The 19859-nt window shown below is 40.9% G+C and overlaps 1 protein-coding gene across 7 annotated transcripts in view; it reads right to left on the bottom strand.

The window, feature by feature from the left end:
- Positions 1 to 19859, bottom strand: part of SYNE2 (spectrin repeat containing nuclear envelope protein 2) — a 187370-nt gene that overhangs the window by 28695 nt on the left and 138816 nt on the right. For 6 of the 7 annotated variants that reach the window (XM_072038197.1, XM_038179355.2, XM_072038196.1 and 3 more), the window contains 12 exons: positions 19605 to 19809; positions 17312 to 17491; positions 16522 to 16650; positions 16013 to 16167; positions 15526 to 15673; positions 14215 to 14309; positions 12614 to 12848; positions 11002 to 11196; positions 10129 to 10254; positions 7939 to 8094; positions 4283 to 4441; positions 3132 to 3298 (listed from right to left, as the gene is read on the bottom strand). In XM_072038197.1, the coding sequence (XP_071894298.1) occupies positions 3132 to 3298; positions 4283 to 4441; positions 7939 to 8094; positions 10129 to 10254; positions 11002 to 11196; positions 12614 to 12848; positions 14215 to 14309; positions 15526 to 15673; positions 16013 to 16167; positions 16522 to 16650; positions 17312 to 17491; positions 19605 to 19809 (1950 nt within the window). Of the gene's footprint in view, positions 1 to 3131; positions 3299 to 4282; positions 4442 to 7938; positions 8095 to 10128; positions 10255 to 11001; positions 11197 to 12613; positions 12849 to 13509; positions 13683 to 14214; positions 14310 to 15525; positions 15674 to 16012; positions 16168 to 16521; positions 16651 to 17311; positions 17492 to 19604; positions 19810 to 19859 lie in introns of those variants that run through there. The other variant, XR_011809434.1, reaches the window with a different exon arrangement.

Below are 19859 nucleotides of genomic sequence, written 5' to 3'. Positions count from 1 at the left end.
TGGGCTGGGAAGCGAAGCACGAAGTTCATATTGCTGGTAAACAGGCTAGGGAAGGATAACGAGGGACAGGACTGTGTCTGTGTATACAAAACAGCCTGGGAGCGCTGCTCCAGAGCACGCTGGGGATGTAAATCCCACTCCGTGGGGTTTTGGCTGTCTGCCCACCCGCATGCAGCCCATGCGCTCCCTCTCTCCTGCTTTCAGGCCTTCACTTGGGTGGATGTGCAAGCACATGGTGGGTTCTCTCACAGAGAGCTGCCACAAGGCCAGGGGGCAGAGAAGAAAAGCAAAAGAGTTTTGATGCTCATTTTCAGTCAGCACAAGGCTTTCTTTCTGCCTCTCGGTATGTTTACATTCCCCCTTTATCAACAGAGACTTTGACACGAGAACCTGCCCTGGTAAGAGAATCTTCTGAGCTGAACAGAAACTCATTTGTTCTCCTTCCCAGGCATGCCATCGTCTTAATGGTTATTTTGTCCCAGTAAAATTAACTTTTTGAGGCCTTCCCAAGTTTGCACCAAGCCACCCTCTGGCTGCAACGTATGCAGCAAGGCTTTTGTCAGCACGCAAGCTGAGCACACGCATACAATGGGAGTGTTAAGTCCTACAAGTGCTGCCATATGGCAAATCTGGGCTTGTCACCATGAACTAAGGGAATCACTTCAAGGACTAAATGAAGAGCTCACCTAATTTGCCCATCTGTCCCAGGACGTTTATTAGTTTAAAAAGGTGAAATAAGCTATCAGGTGGAATGTTCTGTGTTGGTAGATTGGTTTGAGACTGCTTTGCTTTCATTAGGTATCCCACAGATACACACACACGCACACACACACACCTTGTAATAAAGGAAAGATAAACGTTACTCAAGCTGTTGTGTCAGCCACGGAGATATCTGAAACCACAGAACTGAAATTGCCTGCAAATCCTGGTTGGACTTCCTCCTGGATACGGGCTGTTCTACACTCACTAACCACAGTGCTTATCTACTAGGAAGATTCAGTATCCAGGATGGAGGGTCAACTTTCAACACAAAGCTATTCAATATACACCTTCTCCTCTTACTCAGTGCATGGCTCTGTACTGAACTTACTGTCCATGCCTTGGCCTGCCATGAAGACAGTATGAGATTTGGTCTTTGTCCCTGTGATATCCAGGGAAGCAATGCAGCAGGCTGTTGCATGCCCACAAGTACAAATAAAGGCAGCAGCTGCTTGTGTTTTTAATATGAAGTGCTGAAGTCATTATAATTGTCAAAAAAAAAAAATAAAATTCAAGTGGTCATAGATTCAGCACCCAAACCCCCTGAAAATTTTCAATTCAATTTGCTTGCAGCAGCTACTGAAAAGACAAGAGCAAAACCACCTCCTGATTTCACTGCAGCTCTTTCAGGAGCAAGACAAGATTGCCTCCCTACCACAGCAGAAATTAACAAATTCCCTCCAGGCAGCATTCTCCTGCTTCAACCACAAGACCTTCAAGACCCTCCAGTAGTCCTGTCCTGGAACATTTGCTTCATCCTTTTTATCTTCCCCAAGAAATGAAGCAGTGTCCAAGACAAAGGTGTGCTGCCATGGGTGGCAGATGTGCAGCACTGCTGTCTCTCCTCCACTGTGCAGCAATGGGTGCACAACCCCCATACCATACCCTACACCCTCCAAGCTCCCTGCAGCCAACCCATCCCACACATCAAATGAAACTGGTGATGGCTGATATCTGAGATAGCGTAAAGACACGTGGATTGTGATGTCTTCATGCAACAGGACCCAACAGAAATTTTACCACCACATTGCTTTCATCTGCTCTTTTAACATAGCTTCATTTTTATTTTTTGAAGGGATTTTGCAAAAGAAAACTGAAAAGAAAGGAGACAGTCTACCAGCACGGGGCATCACAACCTGTGCTCACAGGTCATCTCACTTCCAGCCCAAAGCTCCCTGCTCTGTTCTGCTCCCTCGCAAAGGGGCCCAGCTTGTGTAACATCCACGATGAGTACAAGCGCTGCCTCCTCCCCAGCCTCTGAGCTTAAGAGAGGCTACCCAAAAGCACAGGGGGGCCTCCTCTTTAGCTCCCTAAAGCATACCACAATGTTAAAACAGGGCAAAGTAAACTCAACCTGGTGTGAGCATCTAGTCTGGTGGGTACTTAAAACTAAGAAGCTGAGACCAGCCTGGCTGCCAGCCCCGCTCCACACAGTAAGGCAAGGGAGAAGATGCACTACATCTATGCTGCAAAACAAAGCCATATGCTGAAACACCTCCATTACACGTTAAGTCCAAGAGGACCAGCAAAGCCCACTAGGCAGCCTGATAAACTTGGACCTACTGCTTAAAACCACGTTTTGCCAGTTCATTACCCTGGTCCTGAATGCAAAGTTGACAGATATCACAAGTAGAACCTGATATGCTCTAGATCTTTAGGGATAAGAACACAGGAACTGTCATAAAGCCACACACCAAGTCCCCAGTGGCTGCAATATCCTTGCATATTCCACACTGGGGGCTACATTCATGTTCTATGCAAATCCACACTAATGTAACCCAAAGCACCACCATACACTTGTCTGAATGTAAAGCCTTAAGACATCTCAGGTAGAAAGACAAGTGCTCTGTTGGCAGAGACTGCTTGAATGCTAGATCTATCTCTATACATCCCATCAGTTCTTTATCTCAGTTTTAAAATACTATGTAATTTAATCTGCATTTAAAAAGTGCTACAATTAACAGCTTACAGTAAAACTAATACTGCAAGACATAAATGATCATAGAAGTGTTTTAGAAGTGGCATGTTACTGTAAAATGTGAACAGAAAAGTGCTGTTATAAAAGCAAAATGTTCTTTCTTACACCATACCAAATACAAATATACTTTGAGATATATACCTTGAAAGACTTTATCTAAAGACTAAATGTTAGATCTTAAGAAGGCAGCTTCTGCTTAATCTTTCACGGCTCACGTGTCACCATTAATTCAGATCCCATTCCCATTTAAGCACTAGAACTATGTTTTCATAGCACAACCACCCGCTTCATCAGACCCAAATGTTAACCAAGCCGGAGACTTTCTGCAGGGAAGTCTTTTTAGCAAAGAGACTGACTTTTATCTCATGTAAAATACTGAAAATCATTTTCTTACCGCGCTCCAATGACATCAAAGAGATGCTGCCAGCGATCATTGATTTTGTTGAGTTTATCATCTATTTCAGCAACTCGGGTCTTGTTGCTAGCTTTGATTAGCTGGTCACCCATTTGTTTCAAATGAAGCTTATTTTCACTGAACAGGTTTATTTCTTCCATGCAATCCTGATAAATACATACAAACATTGCTCAATTCATGGGCAAAGAAAAACAAAGCTACCTGTTTCTTTCCCAGCATCTGTGATGTGAGGGCAGGTTTGGCTTGTGGTGGCTGAGGTTTCTATATTAAAAACTTCTTTCACACTCAAAAACAACAGCAAAAAGGAGGAAAAAAAAATCAATGGAAAAGTATTCTTACAATGAAGCCACTATGAAAAATAAGCAGCTTAAAGACTTGTAAGTGCTGGGAGTAAGTACTCCTAAAAATAGCAGTGTAATGTTCTATATTTGCCTCTGCTTTCCCGATTTAATGTTTCAATCAACCTACTACAAAAGAATCCAAAATCAAGTCTGGGATGGCTTTATTTTGCTAGTATTCTTATCCAGAGGAGATCTGGGATTAGATAGTGAGACCTTTAAGCCATGGTAAGCACAGTGCAGGAAAAAAAAAAAAAGAAATAAAAAAGATTCCATTTAAAATCAAACTAATTTATTAGTATTAGAAACCACTAACTGATTTTTTTAGCTTTTATTTGTGGTTATGGTAACTTCTAATTTGGCTGATGTAAGACCTCTGACTCCCATCATTCAGTCTTTTCTTTGCCCTCTGTCCGCCTGTTTCATAACTGCTGGCATGGGACAAGGGGCTGATGCTCCCCAGACATCACTGATCTGTGGCCAGGGAAGCTGTAGGCAGTGCTGTAGATGTGTGTGTACCCAACATCTGCAACAACTCAGTCCCTCACCACCACCGCTCTCACACATCACGCTCATGCCTAAATGTAGTTAGGTGGCACTTCTGTTTTGCATTTTGTTCCAAGCCTGAACATCACAAAGAGTTTAGAATAGAGAGCTCGTTTTCTCAGAAAAGCCTGTGCTTGCTGGTTTTGTACCATGCGTCACTTTTGGGAGGCAAAGAAGAGATGAGGAACGGCTGTTCTATAACCAGCTATCAGGCTGCAATTGAAGCAAAGCGGTGTTGCTACTCACCTTCTGCAATTTGTCTATCATGTCTTCAATGCTAACATCTGCAGTCTGTAGCACTTTACTTTCCATTTGTACCAGCCAGGAACATAGCTCCTTATTCTTTTCATTGAACACAATCCAGGCGTTGAGTCTGTCCTCGATCTCCTGCTTACGCAGAGACACCTATGGATAAGCACACACATTAACTGCTGGAAACTTCTCTCTCAGGAAGGAAACCAGTGATTATAAACCCTCTAATTTCTAGCCTGCATTTGATCATATCCATTCTGCAGGAGCACTTATTAAATATCTCCAGCTTTCTTTTCAAAGCCAGCAAGCAGATTGTTATTACACGTTATTTTGGATGGCGGGGCCAAAAGGTGCCTAGCAAACACCAGATTCTCTCCCTCAGAAGAATTAAACTGAGTGACAGCTTTATAAATAATGATTATGTAACAATTTAAGTATTGCTCAGTGAAAACCTCAAAATGTCAAACAAAGAAGTAATACAAAATATATAATTACCTCACACTATTTAACATGGCCCCTAATATAACACAAAAGAAGTCACACCCAGGTAAGCTCTTTTTTCTGTAGCTGTAAGAGAAACTTTGTAACTACTGACTGCAGTTTTTTTTTTTCTTAATCTCTATAAATACCAGTTTTCTTTCCATTTGTTCATCAGGTCTTGAAATAAAAAAAAACAGCATCAAAAATCTATCTTTTCTCTTGAAAACTGTCAATTTTTCCCTCAAAGTTATATTTGCCACAATGGATAAACAAATTGTCTAGACAGGGAAATTAAGGCTTGATGCTACCTCAACCAGCAAAGTTCACTGCTCCACCATATCAGGTAGGAGTAGGGTCAGTCTTCTACTAGCTAACAGAACTTATTTCTTGCCTAGGGGTTTAAAATATATATTTATATTCATTTATCCACTTTGGTGGATTCCTGTAATAAGACATATGGGAGAAAGAAAGTGAAAAGTGGTACAAGTTCTACCAAAACAACGTGAAACTAAACAAAACAAACAGGTTCTCACCAATAAACTTTGTGTAAATAAGACTGAACTTAACAATTTGCTCCTCTTGGTTACAAGTAGACCCTACAAATACCATCCTATAGCAGACATTGGGATCAAAATGCAAGGCACCAAGTCGTCTCCCATCATATTGCTCTTGTCCTTTAAATTCTGACTTTTATTTTTAAGGAGGGGATGGGAAAGTGAAACAGATTTCCAAATCTTTCATGCTGATCTCAGTAAAGGGATGAGGGCAATGTCCTGGGGGGCAGGGAAACAGTCTCCAAAGTTCATATTGGGAAAAAGCCTCCTGGAGACCCCAGGGAACTAAGAAAGTCTCCGTAAGCCCTAGGAGTGCCTCTGCTTCTGGGATGCCCACTTGTACCCTCAGCCAGAGAGGTATGAAGGGAAATCTTGTCCTTCCTCCATGAGCTGCAGCATCCCCCCATGTGTGGAGGTGAGTTAACGTCATTAATAGAGGAGGCTATGCCTGTCAGCACAACCATCACTGAAGCCTGAAATGACCCCAACTCTGTTTTCGCTTGCTAACCCTGGGGCAAAGCAAGATTTTAAAAGCAGAAAACATCTTTTAGTTGGCTAACCAATACAGATTGGGGATAAAACGGGAACGAGTCAAAAAATCCCAGACAAGCTTCTAGGAGCGTGAGCCCTTCCAGCCAGGCCTTGTTTTGTGCACTTTCTCCTCAGACCAGCTGTGCTGGTACCAGCTCCAGTTTTGCATCCACGATGCAAAGAGCAGGAGCTCTCTGGGCATTCCCAAGGGAGGCTAAAAGTATAGCAGGGATCCATCCCGCATGCTAGCAGTTCTCTAGGACAGGATACTCACCCATAGGAACAGTTAAGTCTTTGACCTACATGTACCTTGCAAGGGCAGCTATGTAAACACTAATCCCTTGAGTGCATCTGCTCATTAGCTGTGTTTGTGTCCCAGCACAGGCATCTGGCTGCCCTGCTCCCATGACCGTGACAGCTGCAGTCCCGTCTAGCAGCACTTAAAGGCTTTCACATCTTTCCATTTATACTGCAGATTGTTTTCACACAATGCATCTTGACTCCTTTAATTTGATAGCCAAAACAAAGCAGTTGTGCTAGCAGCAGGACCCATAAAGTCTGCTCTCTTACACTCATGCCCAGTGCTGAGCATCGATGCAGGCTCTCCAGAGGCTTGTTAGAGCTGTGCAAACATTTCAGTACGTCTCGCTGCTGCAGCACTGAATAGATTTCCTCCCACCATAGATTTCTATGTATCTAAAAACTGAGTAATATTTATGTCACCCCTTTCTTCCCTCCAAGATAGACTGGCCGAAACATTGTTCCCTCAGGAAATCCAAGCAGAAAGTTTGAATCTGAACTGAAATTACTACAGCCAGAAGGATAGGCTGTCATTGGGTACAGCTGAGGTGGCTCAGTTTTCAGGGCTGTTCACCCCAGTTCAAACAGCAGGCAAAAAGAAAGAAAAACAAAGTTATCTCATTTATAAGCTTAACTACAGATTTCCATTAGGAAAATGGCTCAGGCATTACAATTTAAAGCTAATGGCCTATACTTCTTGGGAGCGGGTGAGTGCCTGGCATTATTTTCAGAGCTCAGAAACAATACCAGAGAAAATGCTGGTTGTAGATTAACTGTCTAGTTTAAAGCAAAGAGTCTAATTTTTTCCTTCTCATTACAAGGCCAAAAAGAAACCCAAATAACTATTTCATCACACCAAAGTTTGTGAAATAAGAGTAGCTGTTCATTCCTTAACTCTGGCTGTATTCCCACCAGCCTTGCTTTACCTTTGCCTGAGTAAGGGTTGGACATGAAATGCTGGGTCTAACTTGCTTCAATACTTCTTTGTAAACTGTGAAATAAAGCTATGGAGTTGTGAGTAACAAGAGGCAAGAGTTTGGCTTGCTGACATGTAGAGACATCCAGAGCAACTTAAGACCCTGAAGTATTTTGCTTCCAATTCTGTTAACAGGGCAAAGCAAACACACATTCAAAGTGCATAATAACGTAATGAATCAAGTTCATGTGACTTTGCTGGTAAGTTTTCCCCAGCAATTTTATATGCAGCACTAAATTAAGTGTAATAACAACAAGCCACAAAGAATGCAAATGTTTCACAGTATTTTACTGCAACAGAAAAGACAAGCCAGTTCTTAATGTGTTTAAACCCAATAAGTCAGCATTTAAACACATTTAAGTTTCCTTTATCAACTCTTCTGGCATTGTTTGACATCAGATTGCAGAGACCTCCCCCTTCCTTTCCCTGCCTCACCCCCTCTGGCAATTCCTGTGTTTGTCTCCCTCCCCCCAGCCCCTGTCCCTTTGGCAGCCCAGAACAAAGCCACCTATTCCAGTAAACAGCTGCATTTGGGCTCCATGCATTTCAAGCATTTACTAGTTACAAAGATCTCGCAAAAAAAATAAATAATAAAAATAATAAAATAAAATAAAATCACAGCACTGTGACTAGGAAACAAAGGGTAAAACTCAGTCCTGGTCAGCTGTGCCAAGAGAAACCCCATCCCCACCCAACACTGTAGAAGTGAGCCAACCCCAAAGAGATCCCATTTGCTAGCCTGCTCCCCGTTTATATCCAAGCCCTATGAATACCTTGATATAAAAGCCCAGAGTACACAGAAAACTTACTCGTAAGCAGAGCTCTTCCCACTGCCTGTGCAAGTGTTCGACTTGTTCCTTGAGCACTATCATGTCCTCAGTGAGGATGCAGTGCGCCAGCTCCACCTTCATGGCCCGCAGCTCCTTCATGTTGTGGGCCCAGTCCGCCAGCGACTGCTCCAGCTCCTGCATGGAAACGCACCCACAACAAGCCTTGGCACTAAGCTCCTCTGGTTTCCAAACCTGCTCGCTAATCCCCTGCCTGGCCTGTGGGGGAGGAGAGGAGGGGAATGTGCAGTGCTTGTGCAGCACTCTCCGCCTGGACTGGACGGGGTCCCCATGTGTTTGGCTCTGGGCCTGATTTGGAGCCCACTGGAGCCTGGGGCAGAGATGCTGCTGATGAATTGCTGCAGCAGCAGCCTCTGCTGTGCTCAAAAGTGGCAGCAGCTCCCCATGTTTCAGGGCAGTTTGGGGTTTCAGGGCAGTTTGGGGTTTCACATCCAGGAAGAAATGTGACCACTTCTTTCTCTCTCCTTTTTTTTTTTTTTTTTTTGGCCATGCTGCTTCTACCTGCATTTTTTTCCAGTTTTAGCAATGCTAAGAAAATAAATTTGGTTCCCTTTGCTAATGAATGACTTCACAGCCACTTCATCAGATTTCTCAGAAATCCGGAGCCTTAATTGCTCGTCCACAAAAACACACTTTCTCTCTCCTGCTTCCTTCCCCCAGCTCCCCTTTCCCTTTATAGCAGGGTTATGCACTTTCCCAGTCTGTGAGAGAATTGTCTCCTGAAAGAGACACCACTGCATGCAGCTGGGAAACAGCACATCCCACGAGGCATTAGGTACCTTTTTGCAAGGTGGTCACACTGTCACTGGCTCCTCTAACATTAAGAGCTCTTACATAGAATCCAATTTGTCTCATAAAGGAAAAAAAAATGTGAGTGTTTTCATCAAGAGAACTGTGCTGGGTCTAAGCCATGTGAGTATTTTCACAGGTCTTTTGATCCAGTCTCTTATCTAAATCCTAAAAACAATTTGTGATCTGCTTCAACATTGGAGGAAAAAAGTAAAAAATTGAGACTGAAACATTTACATGCGTTCACAACAAATTACTGCTTACAGATGTGCACACATGCATTTATTTATCTTGAGAAGTGTTGAATCCCTGCATTAATGAAGTCAGTGCTGGAATTTAATAGGATTTTGCTAGCCTCACATACGGTCTAGCCCTGAAAGAAAAACAAGTGTATTCCATAAAACAGGGAAATGCAGAGGAGGGCAAGGTGCTTTCTCCCTCATACCATTTTGGTCCTGTATTTTATTCCATCATGATATCCAAGAGCAGCAGCTGCACTGGTACTGTCTGACCCTGATGCCTCTGTGGCTGAATTTCTCTTGCTGGAATAAGAGGCAGAAGCTGTCTGTTGCCATTTCACAAATAGTTCAGGACTACAGCAAGACTGCTGCTGTGGGAAATGCAGCCTGAACTCACAATGAAGATTTCAGACAGCTGATAATGAGTACAAAGCCTTGGCTTGTTAATAAGCTTATTTGTTCCCACTACATAGGTCAACAATTCACTTCATAAAAGAATGATGAAAGACTGACCAGTCCAGACATAATGTCTCCTATCCCTTGGAAATTCTTTCCTTGCCATTTAATTTTCATGGTGTACTATGTGCTGCAAGGGCTTTTGCCACTCCCTTACTCTAATTTTCTTTCTCTTTCATTATTCTTGGATCCCACAGGTGTGCATGGTGCTTTGCAGACTTACAACGTCTGTTGCCTGAGGAGCTCCCTGTCCAAAATGAATTGGAAAACAAAAACGAATATTCAACCATTAGGATGGCAGCCGACTTGTGCTGGGACCAGGGAGTTTTAACATCTTGTTTGAGGAACAGCTTATTTTATAAATTCAGATGGTGGAAATGTAGCAGAAGGAGGAAAAAGTACTACAACAATATATATATTTTTTTGCAGCAATAACCTTCCTCATACATGCAGATTGGTCAGGTGGACTTTGCAGATTGGCAGCAATCAGGATAGTATAAAGGAGAGAAATTCAGTGGCACTGAAAGAGCAGCTAAGATGGAAAATTTTGGACTTTGGACTAAGATGGAAAATTTAGACAATTTACAGATGGAAAAAATGGACTTTACAGGGATCAGGTGCTGTGCAAAGACTACATCTATATAAATCCAATATGCCTGTTCAATACCTTCATGTGTTCCTTAGCTTTGTAGAGTTCTTCATTTTCAACTGGAAGTTGATCTTTTACTTCATCCTTCAGCTCTCGCAGCCTGCTTTCTAATTCTTTTGTTTGTTTTTCACAGCAGTTCCAACTCTGCTCAAGGAGACCCAAGAAGTTACAAAAGGTTAGGATACTTTATCATGACATACTGTACTATATGGATAGGTGAGCAGCATCTTCAACACACTGAAGTAAATAATGGTTATTTGGATTTCTTTTTGACACATATCATGATCCACAAGAATTATGTGCATGGATTTACAAAAAAACAAACTTGCACTCTCTGTTATATTAAAGGTTTGCCATACAGAGCATTCTGTTATGTCCAACATGACAGAGAGGTTTTTAGCATAAATTTGAGGCTGGGGATCCTATCAATGATGAAATTCAATTTTAAGACATACTTATGTGCTGTCTAGCCATAAAAAGAAATGTATTGCTCTATGGAAATTAATATCATCTATCCTTTTGTTTAGAGGAGGAGCAACGTGTCATGCTAACTCCATCTAAGGCTAAATATTAGCTCAGGCTTCATACCTCAAAGCAAGAGGTATTCTTGGTTCAGGCCATGGGGAGCATGAAAGCAATCAAAGTGGAAACCTCTATCACAGAAACAAATGGATATAGACATCATTTGCTTTCGGAGAGTGGGGACCATGCTTTTAGCTTCCCACAGGCCTTGATGGCACATGACAGGCACTTGCCTCACAAATCCTCTGCAGTGAGCTGCTGCTCAGTGCTTGCTGTGCTGCTAGAGAGCTCAGCCATGGGGATGGTGGGACAGGGAAGCTCTTGAGAGAAACATGGGTGCTGCTCCTCCCTGGAGAGGGCATTGACTACCTGCAGGACGCTGCTGAGCTTCATTTTCATGTTCTCCAGCTGGACCTGGGTGTCCCCCCAGTTCTGCTGTAGCTGGCTGAGCCCCTCCTGTATAGCAGCGCTGGTCTCAGGATCGGAGTCAATGCGCAACTTCTCCCCAACATCAATGACTGAGGAGTACATGCCTTGCCACCTCTGAAGAATCACTGCCTTACTCTTTAAAGGGAAAAGAAAAAAAAAAAAGTTTACAAGCTGTTCTTAGCAAGCTTTAGAAACACTTGTGGCATTTCACTTGAGAATATGTGAAGACTCAGAGACTCACAAAGAATTACAAGGCACTACTTTGTTCACATATATGAAAGAGTAAAGACAGATCTTCTATCTGCTTTTCTAATTTCAGAAAAATCAAAATCTTTCTGATCTATAAAACTCTACAATAGTTGTGTGTTTTTTTTTTTACAGACTGCATCTGTAAACTACAGCAGCTAATCAAAAATGAAATTTTAGTTGTATGAGTTGTGAGGAATGTGTTGAGAATAAAAAAAATAAATTCTATTAGCATTCTATTAGCACCTCTAGCATCAACAGTTAAAACAATTTTTTGAGAAACAACAGCCTTGTTAGTCATGACATACTCCAAGTTAAGGCATCAATTTTAATTTACCTACAACACAAATTAGTCTATAACAGGAGCAGACATGAACATTGTTTCTTTCTGTAAAGCAACAGCAGGAAGGAAAGGCAATTTGGAGTAGGAGGGAGAAGACATTCTGGCTTTTGTCACTAAGGAAAAGCATGAGTATTAACTTGTAAAATCTACTGAAAATCATCTTTACACAGTAGGAAAAAATAAAGAAATAAGTAGTGTTAGTGCCAAATGGAATACTGGTAATGTGTTAATTCATCAACAATAGGCGTGTGGAATCATGATAAACCTTGGACAGTACAAATAGAGGAGTTTAATAATAAATTTTGAAAGGTTTTAGGTTGCCTTAAGCAACCACCAAATTCACTACTAGTTTTTATTTTCTTATAAAAGACTGAGCTGTATAATTAAATGGTAAGCCAAGACACCCAAAATTAACAAAGGGAAACATTTTTTCCATAGTACGTAAAATGCATAACAAGCTTCTCTGAAGAACTGCTTCCTGGATCTGTGCATTCTGGAGCGGTGGTTCCAAGGATAGACCCCTTGCAAGCGTTCTATATTCAGTTCCTGGCACGTCCTGTCCATCCATGCACACGTGGGACCCATATGGCCTGTCTTGCTACATATGCACCTGCTTCCTTCAGGCAAGCTGCAAGGCCTGCATTCAGGACCCATGTCAACAAGATGCATGCACAGAGGATACCTGATAACCATGTCTAATCTTCCGAATACCCTGGATTTCTGTGTTCGTATCAATATTTTAAAGCATACCAATTACAACATTTATCATGAAGTTTGTTAGTATAATGAGCCTTTCACAATGTCACGGTTTCCTCATCCATGCTTAGCTTTAAGAAAAAAAAGACAACAATTGGTTTTCCCTCCAAAAAAGAGGTGATTTAAAGCTTTTTCCCTTACAGACAGAAGTTAATTCTATCTGAGAAAAAACACAGATTTTAGATTTATCAGAAAGAGAAACAGTACCTTGAAATCCTGAATTAGGTTTCTGAGGTGGTAAAGGCTATAGCAGTCCTGGCTCTTCACAGCAAGGAGGAAGCTGTTCATATCATCAAGGAATCTGCTGAGACTCTGCAGGGAACTCCTGAAGATCTGCCACTGGCTCACAAGTCCATCGATATCTTTCTTCCTCTGCTGAACCAGTCGGATAACATTCTGCCACTGCTCTTTCAGCAGTGTGAGCTTGGAAATGAATTCTGTCCTGAAGACAACAGGTGATAAGCGTTAAACTACTTTAACCTTAAAACACTTTGGCTGTGTTTTCCAGTAACTGTGATGGATTCACATTTACAGTATTGTAAAATTCCAATTGTAATACCCAACTAAACACAAGATGCTATGCATCCATAAGCGCAGCTCTGCTCTACGCATTCTATCTTTTAAGAAAAGCAAAAATTTTACATGATACAAAAAGTGACAATGTAAGTCATTCTTGCTATTGTGGTATAGCAACATACGTAGTACAGAAATCACAGAAACAATATGCACTAAACACTTATCCAAAGAACAAGAAGTGTGATAAGATCTCTCATGACATCACAAAAATTGATTTGTGCTTTTACCAGGCTGTAATGGAGAGTTCAACCATCACTGTATCCTACAGCAGTAGGACATAACTGCAAAGTGAGGGCTCTGTGTTGTTACTGAACCCATTCAGTAAAGGAGCACTTTTTTTGCTTCTCCTACAACATGTTTAGATGATCCATCAGATCTAGATGGAATGGTTAAGACAGCCCCCCAACTATCCCTTCTGCTTCCCTGCAGGAGGCCATGGCTCCCAGATTAGCTCTTATACAAACAGATGTGTTTGTGGGGTTAGCTTCAACAAAAAAATCTAGCAGCTTTGCTTAGTTTAGCCCTACCTTCCCTGGCATCTTTAAGCCAAGCTACACTGAAGTGGCTGAGGTGAGGGCAGTTTTGTCCTGCCAACTCTGTGGAAGCAGCAAGCTCTAGCAGAGAGGAGTAATGTCTTCACAGCAGAAATGCCTGAAGCAGTTGTAGCTCTGCTCACAAACATTATATGCCTCTTCTTACTCTACATTGATTAAGAGAAAAGTATAAGATGATAATAATAAAAAACAGGTTTAGTTCTCATGTATTTTGGATCGTATGGCCAATGACTTAATACACTGTCATTTGAGCTAGCGGCAGTGTAAATAGAGTCTCACACCTCTGCACTTTAAAAAGTGGAGAGGTCTGGGAAGAGAAAAAGGGACCTTTATATGCAGCATCCTCATTACTCTCCTGCAAGATGGTGGATTCTCAACCATGCTGTTTTAGCAAATGCAGGGAAGCAGCATACAAGGAAGCCTCGCAGCCAGGACCAATTATTTTTTTTTGGCAGAACATCCAGTTACTATCCAAAATGGAGTTTGAGCACCTGCGTTTCTTTCTCTTTGCACCTCCTCACACTTTTGCAAAATGTGCCAGGGGGTAATTTATAGAGCAAATCTGGTCAGGAATTCGGGTTTGCATTCTCAAGAGAGCAAATGTTCAATACCAACTCCAAGGAAGACAGCCTATTTACTGAATCAGTAAGATCTTAGGGAGAAAAACACATGGAATACCTTTTTTCTGCTTCTCCAGATTCCAAGAAGAGTAGAACTTTTGCTATGATAGAATTAAATGTCTGTTGATTTATGGAAATCTCAGTTTGCAGCATCTGAAAATACCATGAGAACAACAGTTTTAACTATCCATCAAATAACCTTTGCTGTGAAAGCTGGTTCTGCTCCTCTAGAGTGACAAAACCTATAATTTTAAATGCTGAAAACTCAATTATTTTCAACTGCTATCATCCAATGCATCCTAAAAGATTCCACACTTTTTGGATACCAGGGGGAAATTTTGCTCCTATGTGGTAACTGAACCCAACAGAAGCTATATGTTACAGTTAATTTGAAGCCTTAAGTTTGTTGGACTCATTCAAGAGAAATGCAGTCTAGACAGAAACCCACTGGAAAGGTATAAAAAAGCTGCTATAAAGCTGTATTTACTCTTTACCACACTTGTTCTATAACTAATCGTATTTCAGTGAGTGAATTGATTTGGAGAAGTATAAGTAAGAGAGCGCACATAACTTTCTACAGATCCTAGTGAACGTCATTAACATGCAGAGCCTTAACATCCAGTGGAATTAGCAGCAGTACTTATGGTGTTGTGAAGCTCTGGTCCACTGCAGTAGCAAAAAGCTCATCCTAAGAGTTCGTGATGTTAAGCATTTATATGATTTTTTTACCTCAATTCTAGCTGTTTTTCCATCTTCCTTGCACTAGGACAAAGTCTGTAGGACACTTTACTTGGAATTGCATCCACATGCTATTGCAAGTATGCAATCCATCCCCTCTGAATGGGTAGCCGTACACGTGTGAAGCACTCTCTCTCAGTAACAATAGCAAGTGCTTGGAAAAATGCCAGTGAAACAGATTTTCTATCCAAATCTACCAGCTGGTCAAAAAGGAAATATTCTGTGAAAATGTTTTCTTTTAAATGCAGTCCTTCCAGAAACTGGTGAGGTTCCTGCCAGATCCCCAGTAAGCTGCCTAAGCAAGTTGCCATTGACAACAGGTGTCCGCACTGTGGGACAGGCATGCAGGCAACTAACCTAAGGGCTGGAGAAGTCTTGGACTTCCATAAGGCAACACCTGAGGATACGTCTCTGAAGGTCTGATCCAGGCAGAAAGCAATCCTTTCATTTTGGAAAATGATTTTCAAATTTCAGAGTCTTCCTCTGAATAAGACCACATTTCTAAAGAATTAAATGCTCCATAAAACTCTGCCCAGATCTGATTTCAAAGGGAGTAGCATTTTCTAAGGATTTCCCATCACCTTCACCATTCAAGATATTTCCATTTTCAGAGCTGGCTTTACCGCTTTACCTCATATACTCTCTGTTGCTCCTGCAGTTCTTCAAATCGTCCTGGAATATTTGTCTTCAAGGCCTCTTTCATTTTTTCTAGGAAATTTATCCAGTTTTCACATTTCTGAAGGAATTTCTTTTCATCATTTTGAGTTCCCTCATGCACACTGTGAAACAAAAGAAACCATCAGAAACTATTTTGCTGGTGGTTGTTTTTGTTCATATGTTTGCATATAGTCTAATGTGATGGTTATACAGTAGTAATGCAGTAGGGTTTTGCTTGGCATTTCACTACCTTCTTCACCTATGTTGCTTCAAATGACTTGGAATAGAACTATCCATTAAATACTCTGGGGAAAACTGGAAGGCAGAAATCCAACTTTGGAAATGTCCCTGTATAAGCTGTGAACAGCTTGAAATATTTCCCATGCTTTAATTTGATTTTCATTTTTTCCTCAAAGAAAAGAAATGTTTAGTAGTGATTTTTTTTTATTTACAATTCAGACCTGCAGAGTTCCAGAGCAGTTGCTGTTTTCTGACTCCACTGCCGAGTCAAGCTCTGCATTTTCTTTAGGGTGAAGTCACTGAGGGGCAGCTTAATGCTTGCTTCATTCAAACTCTCTATGCTTGGAGAAAGCGCAGCAAGCTCCAGTGTATGATTCTGGAAGTAAAAAGGTAAATTAATCGCAATCAAAATGCTAACACAAAGAAACAACATTTCTATGATAACAAAGGAAATAAAAAAGTTACAGTTCCCTTACAAGGGGCCCCCTTTTCCAACAGTATTGAACAGATACTCAAGAGCTGGTACTTGCAGATTCACTTTGTACCCTACATTTAGGGTGACTAGGTAGCTGCAGAACAAAGCTGAAGAAAAGTATCTCCCATCAACCCCAAATCCATGTGATTTTCCTCCCCCTCATGCAGTCTGTTTGTCCTGCAATGCACATCTAGAGTTTTTTATGTACTTAAATTCTACGGATAGCTAACTGAGTACTTAGGAAACTGAACATACCATGACCAGTTCTGAGTTGTCTGTTTCTACCTCTAGATGGAGACTATCAAAGGCGTCTGTGCAGTTCTTGACATGACCCTCCAGAGTTTCAAGACAGTTCTTAAAATCCTCCAGTTGTAAAAGATTGAACTAGGACAAATATTGCATATTTACATTAATTATGAGTCTGCTTAATCTACATATTTACTATAGAAAAAGGAGCAATAATAACCTCAGGAAAACAAACAAATGTTAAATCCAAATTCCAATGTATTTGTAACTCACTTACTGAACTTTTTCACTGTTTGTACTGGACAAGGGTAAAATTTAAGCCAAGGCAGATATCAAGAAGCAAAATCTCTAAATCTTGAGAGATTCATATATATATGAATGCAAGAAATGTGGGCATCTGGGATACCTTTTTTGAAGATTTGGGTTGGTTTTAGATACATTGTGTTCATTCTTATGAAAGCAAATTGAAGCCCTTAGGTTTGTTCCAAAGCATAGATGAGGAAGTTTATAACATACTTCAAAGTTCATAATAAAAAATGTAATCATGTGAGGATATCCTACTGCTTGGCTGTAATAGGTTCACTTACAAAGGCTTGTTACAGCAACTGCCTGAAGTTAGACAGGTAGGAAGAGTAAAACTCTTCACCTTTCCTTTTGGCTTCATGTATTATTTTCTTTACATGGTTGACCGTACCATCAAATTTTATTTTACTGAAATTTCATTTCAATTCAAGAGCTACAGGGCTCTAGTGAAGAAGTTATCTCACATTGAGAGCTAATTTACTATTCATAACAATACCTCAAATTCATCTAACTTCCTCTGCAACATCGTTTCCAAATAGGATGCTCTCTGGAGTGGTTGCAGTTTCTCCAGCAGAACGGCTTGTGCAGCTGTCCCAGCTTGCTGTTTTATCTGATCAGCCAACTCTGAAATCTGGGAACGGCATCCCACTATGTTTTGAAGGCCATGCTGTAAATTCTGATGAGAGAAGGAGAAATTAAAAAAAAAAAAAAAGTCAGCAAATGAATCAGATCTTCATTCATGTGCCACTTTCATTTAGTATCTTTTGTTGCTGTAACTAAGCTCTTTTTGTTGATCTCCTCTGCGGGCCAAATTCAGCTATGGTAAAAGCTTCAGTCTTTTACTCAGAGGATAAAGGGAATAGCATCAATTGACTCTAGTGCTGGGAAAGGCACAGTTCAAAGTTCAATAGAATACCAGTGACTTCAGGCAGTGGGCTTTATTACTGCTACAGAAAAGATTAGGGAAAGAAATTAGAATATCCCTCTCTACGGACTTGATTTACACTAGCAGATGAATAAACTGGTCCGTGCTGTAGATGAGAAATGGTATCATGATAAGAACATATCAGTACCTGAGATTCCTTAGTGACTAAGGTCTATGTTTTTATTTGTATTACAGAAGTGATGCTATGAGATTAAATTCTAAAGGCAAGAAAAGGGGGGGGGCAGGGAGGGAAAGAAAAAAAGAAAACCAAACCATTTTATACTTGTTCAATGTGCTTCATTATTTCTTTTGACCTGGACAAAGAGAGGCCAGATGTTATCCTGAAATTCACTAAGTTCTACAACTGTCATTTACCTTTAGCCATGACTCACCCTGATTTTGTCACTGTATATTGTTTTTTCTGTGAGTAACAAACAAAGGTTTCTGGTTGATAGCAAAGAGCAGACATGCTTCCCTGAAGACCAATATGGCTCTTAGTTCCTGACCCCTGCCTTTGGAATGGATCGCTCTGTAAACTACTGCTTTAGCAATTTAGCAAATCATAGAAGCACAGAATTATTTTGGTTGTAAAACATGCTTAAGATCATCAAGTCCAACCATCACTTAACAGTACCAAGTCCACCACTAAACTATGTCCCTAAGAACTACAACTACACATCTCTTAAATACTTCTAGGAATGGCGACTCCACCACTTCCCTGGCATCCTGGTCCAATGCTTAACCACCCTTTCCATGAAGAAATTCTTCCTGACATCTAATTTAGACCTCCCCTAGTGCAACTTGAGGGGGTTTTCTCATGTCCTACCACTTCTCGCATAAGAAAACCCATTTTGAGTTCTTACACTGTACATTGAATAGTGATGCCATGCTTAGTAGCTGCAAAACTCTTTCAAAAAAGTCCAGAAATTGTGATGCCTCTTTACTGACATGTTTACAAATTTGTGTCACAGCCATTCATAGATAAGAAGAAGGTTGAAAGAAGCTTTGGTCTAAGTTTTGCTGCGGTCAGTTGTTTCTGACACAGAAAGAACTATACATGTTCTATTTCCCATAATGTAAATTTTTTTAATTGGCTACATGCAAAATCGGATAGTTTGGATTTCTTCCAAATGGGTTCATAAAGCACGATGAATCATTGCTCTGTCCTGAAATAAGGATTATTGTATTTCTTTATTGCAGTCTGAAGAAACCAAAAATGTCAGAATCTAACGACAGCTTTGCTACCTAAAAGAGACAAATGTACCCTCTGGTCTCAGCATGAGTTCTCATTTACCTGAAGTCTGAACTGTCTGGAAGGATCTAATGAGCTCAGAAATCTGTGCACTTATCTGACCAGGTCAAAAAAAGGACCAAAATCAAATAAAAACAATTTAAAGAAGTCTGTATAAGACCTCAGGATTGTCTTGTGTGCTGGAAAACTGGTCTTTTTTGTCAGCTATTTTTCTAATGGATGTCATCTCTCCTCACAAGCAGCGCCCCATAGATTTAAATAATTTTTGGTTTAATGATACTTTCTAACATAGAATGACTCTTTGTAAAGCAGAAAGGGACAAAGATGTGAATATTATTGCTCCCCTTTGCTCTCCTCTCATCCTATGCTAACACTAGTTCGGTTTGGCCTCAGAATCCGATCAAAGTATTTAAAGGAAACACAAAGGTGTCTGTTAATGGAAAAAAGTCAGATTTTAGGTTTTCCATTGACTGAACTTTGGGGGTTGGGGTAAGGGGCAGGGAAAAAAAGAAGGTGTTCTTTTGATTTTTTGATTTGTTGGCTTTGTTGTGTTTGTTTGCTTCTGTAAATACGTGCTGGCTTGTATAAGGCAGCAGAAACATATTCATGCACCTTTATATCCTGTATCCTCTGCTTCAGGGTTTCTACCAGATTATCCTCAGGCATGTGAGCATCCAAGAGCTGAGTGCACTGCTCTTCATGTTGCTGTAACTTGGCTGCAGCCTCAGTACATAAAATATCAAAGGGCTCCCAGAGCTGCAGGATCGCTTTCGCTGTCCGTAGTTGATCTGTGATGTCTTCATTTACTGAGCTCCACCTGCCAACATATCAAATTGTAGTAAGTATATTTTCCTTTTAGATTCACTT

Source organism: Anas platyrhynchos, chromosome 5 (assembly GCF_047663525.1).
Source record: "Anas platyrhynchos isolate ZD024472 breed Pekin duck chromosome 5, IASCAAS_PekinDuck_T2T, whole genome shotgun sequence".
NCBI classification, from domain to species: domain Eukaryota; kingdom Metazoa; phylum Chordata; class Aves; order Anseriformes; family Anatidae; genus Anas; species Anas platyrhynchos.
Note: the sequence above shows the minus strand (reverse complement) of the source record. Positions and strands in the feature narration are given on the sequence as shown.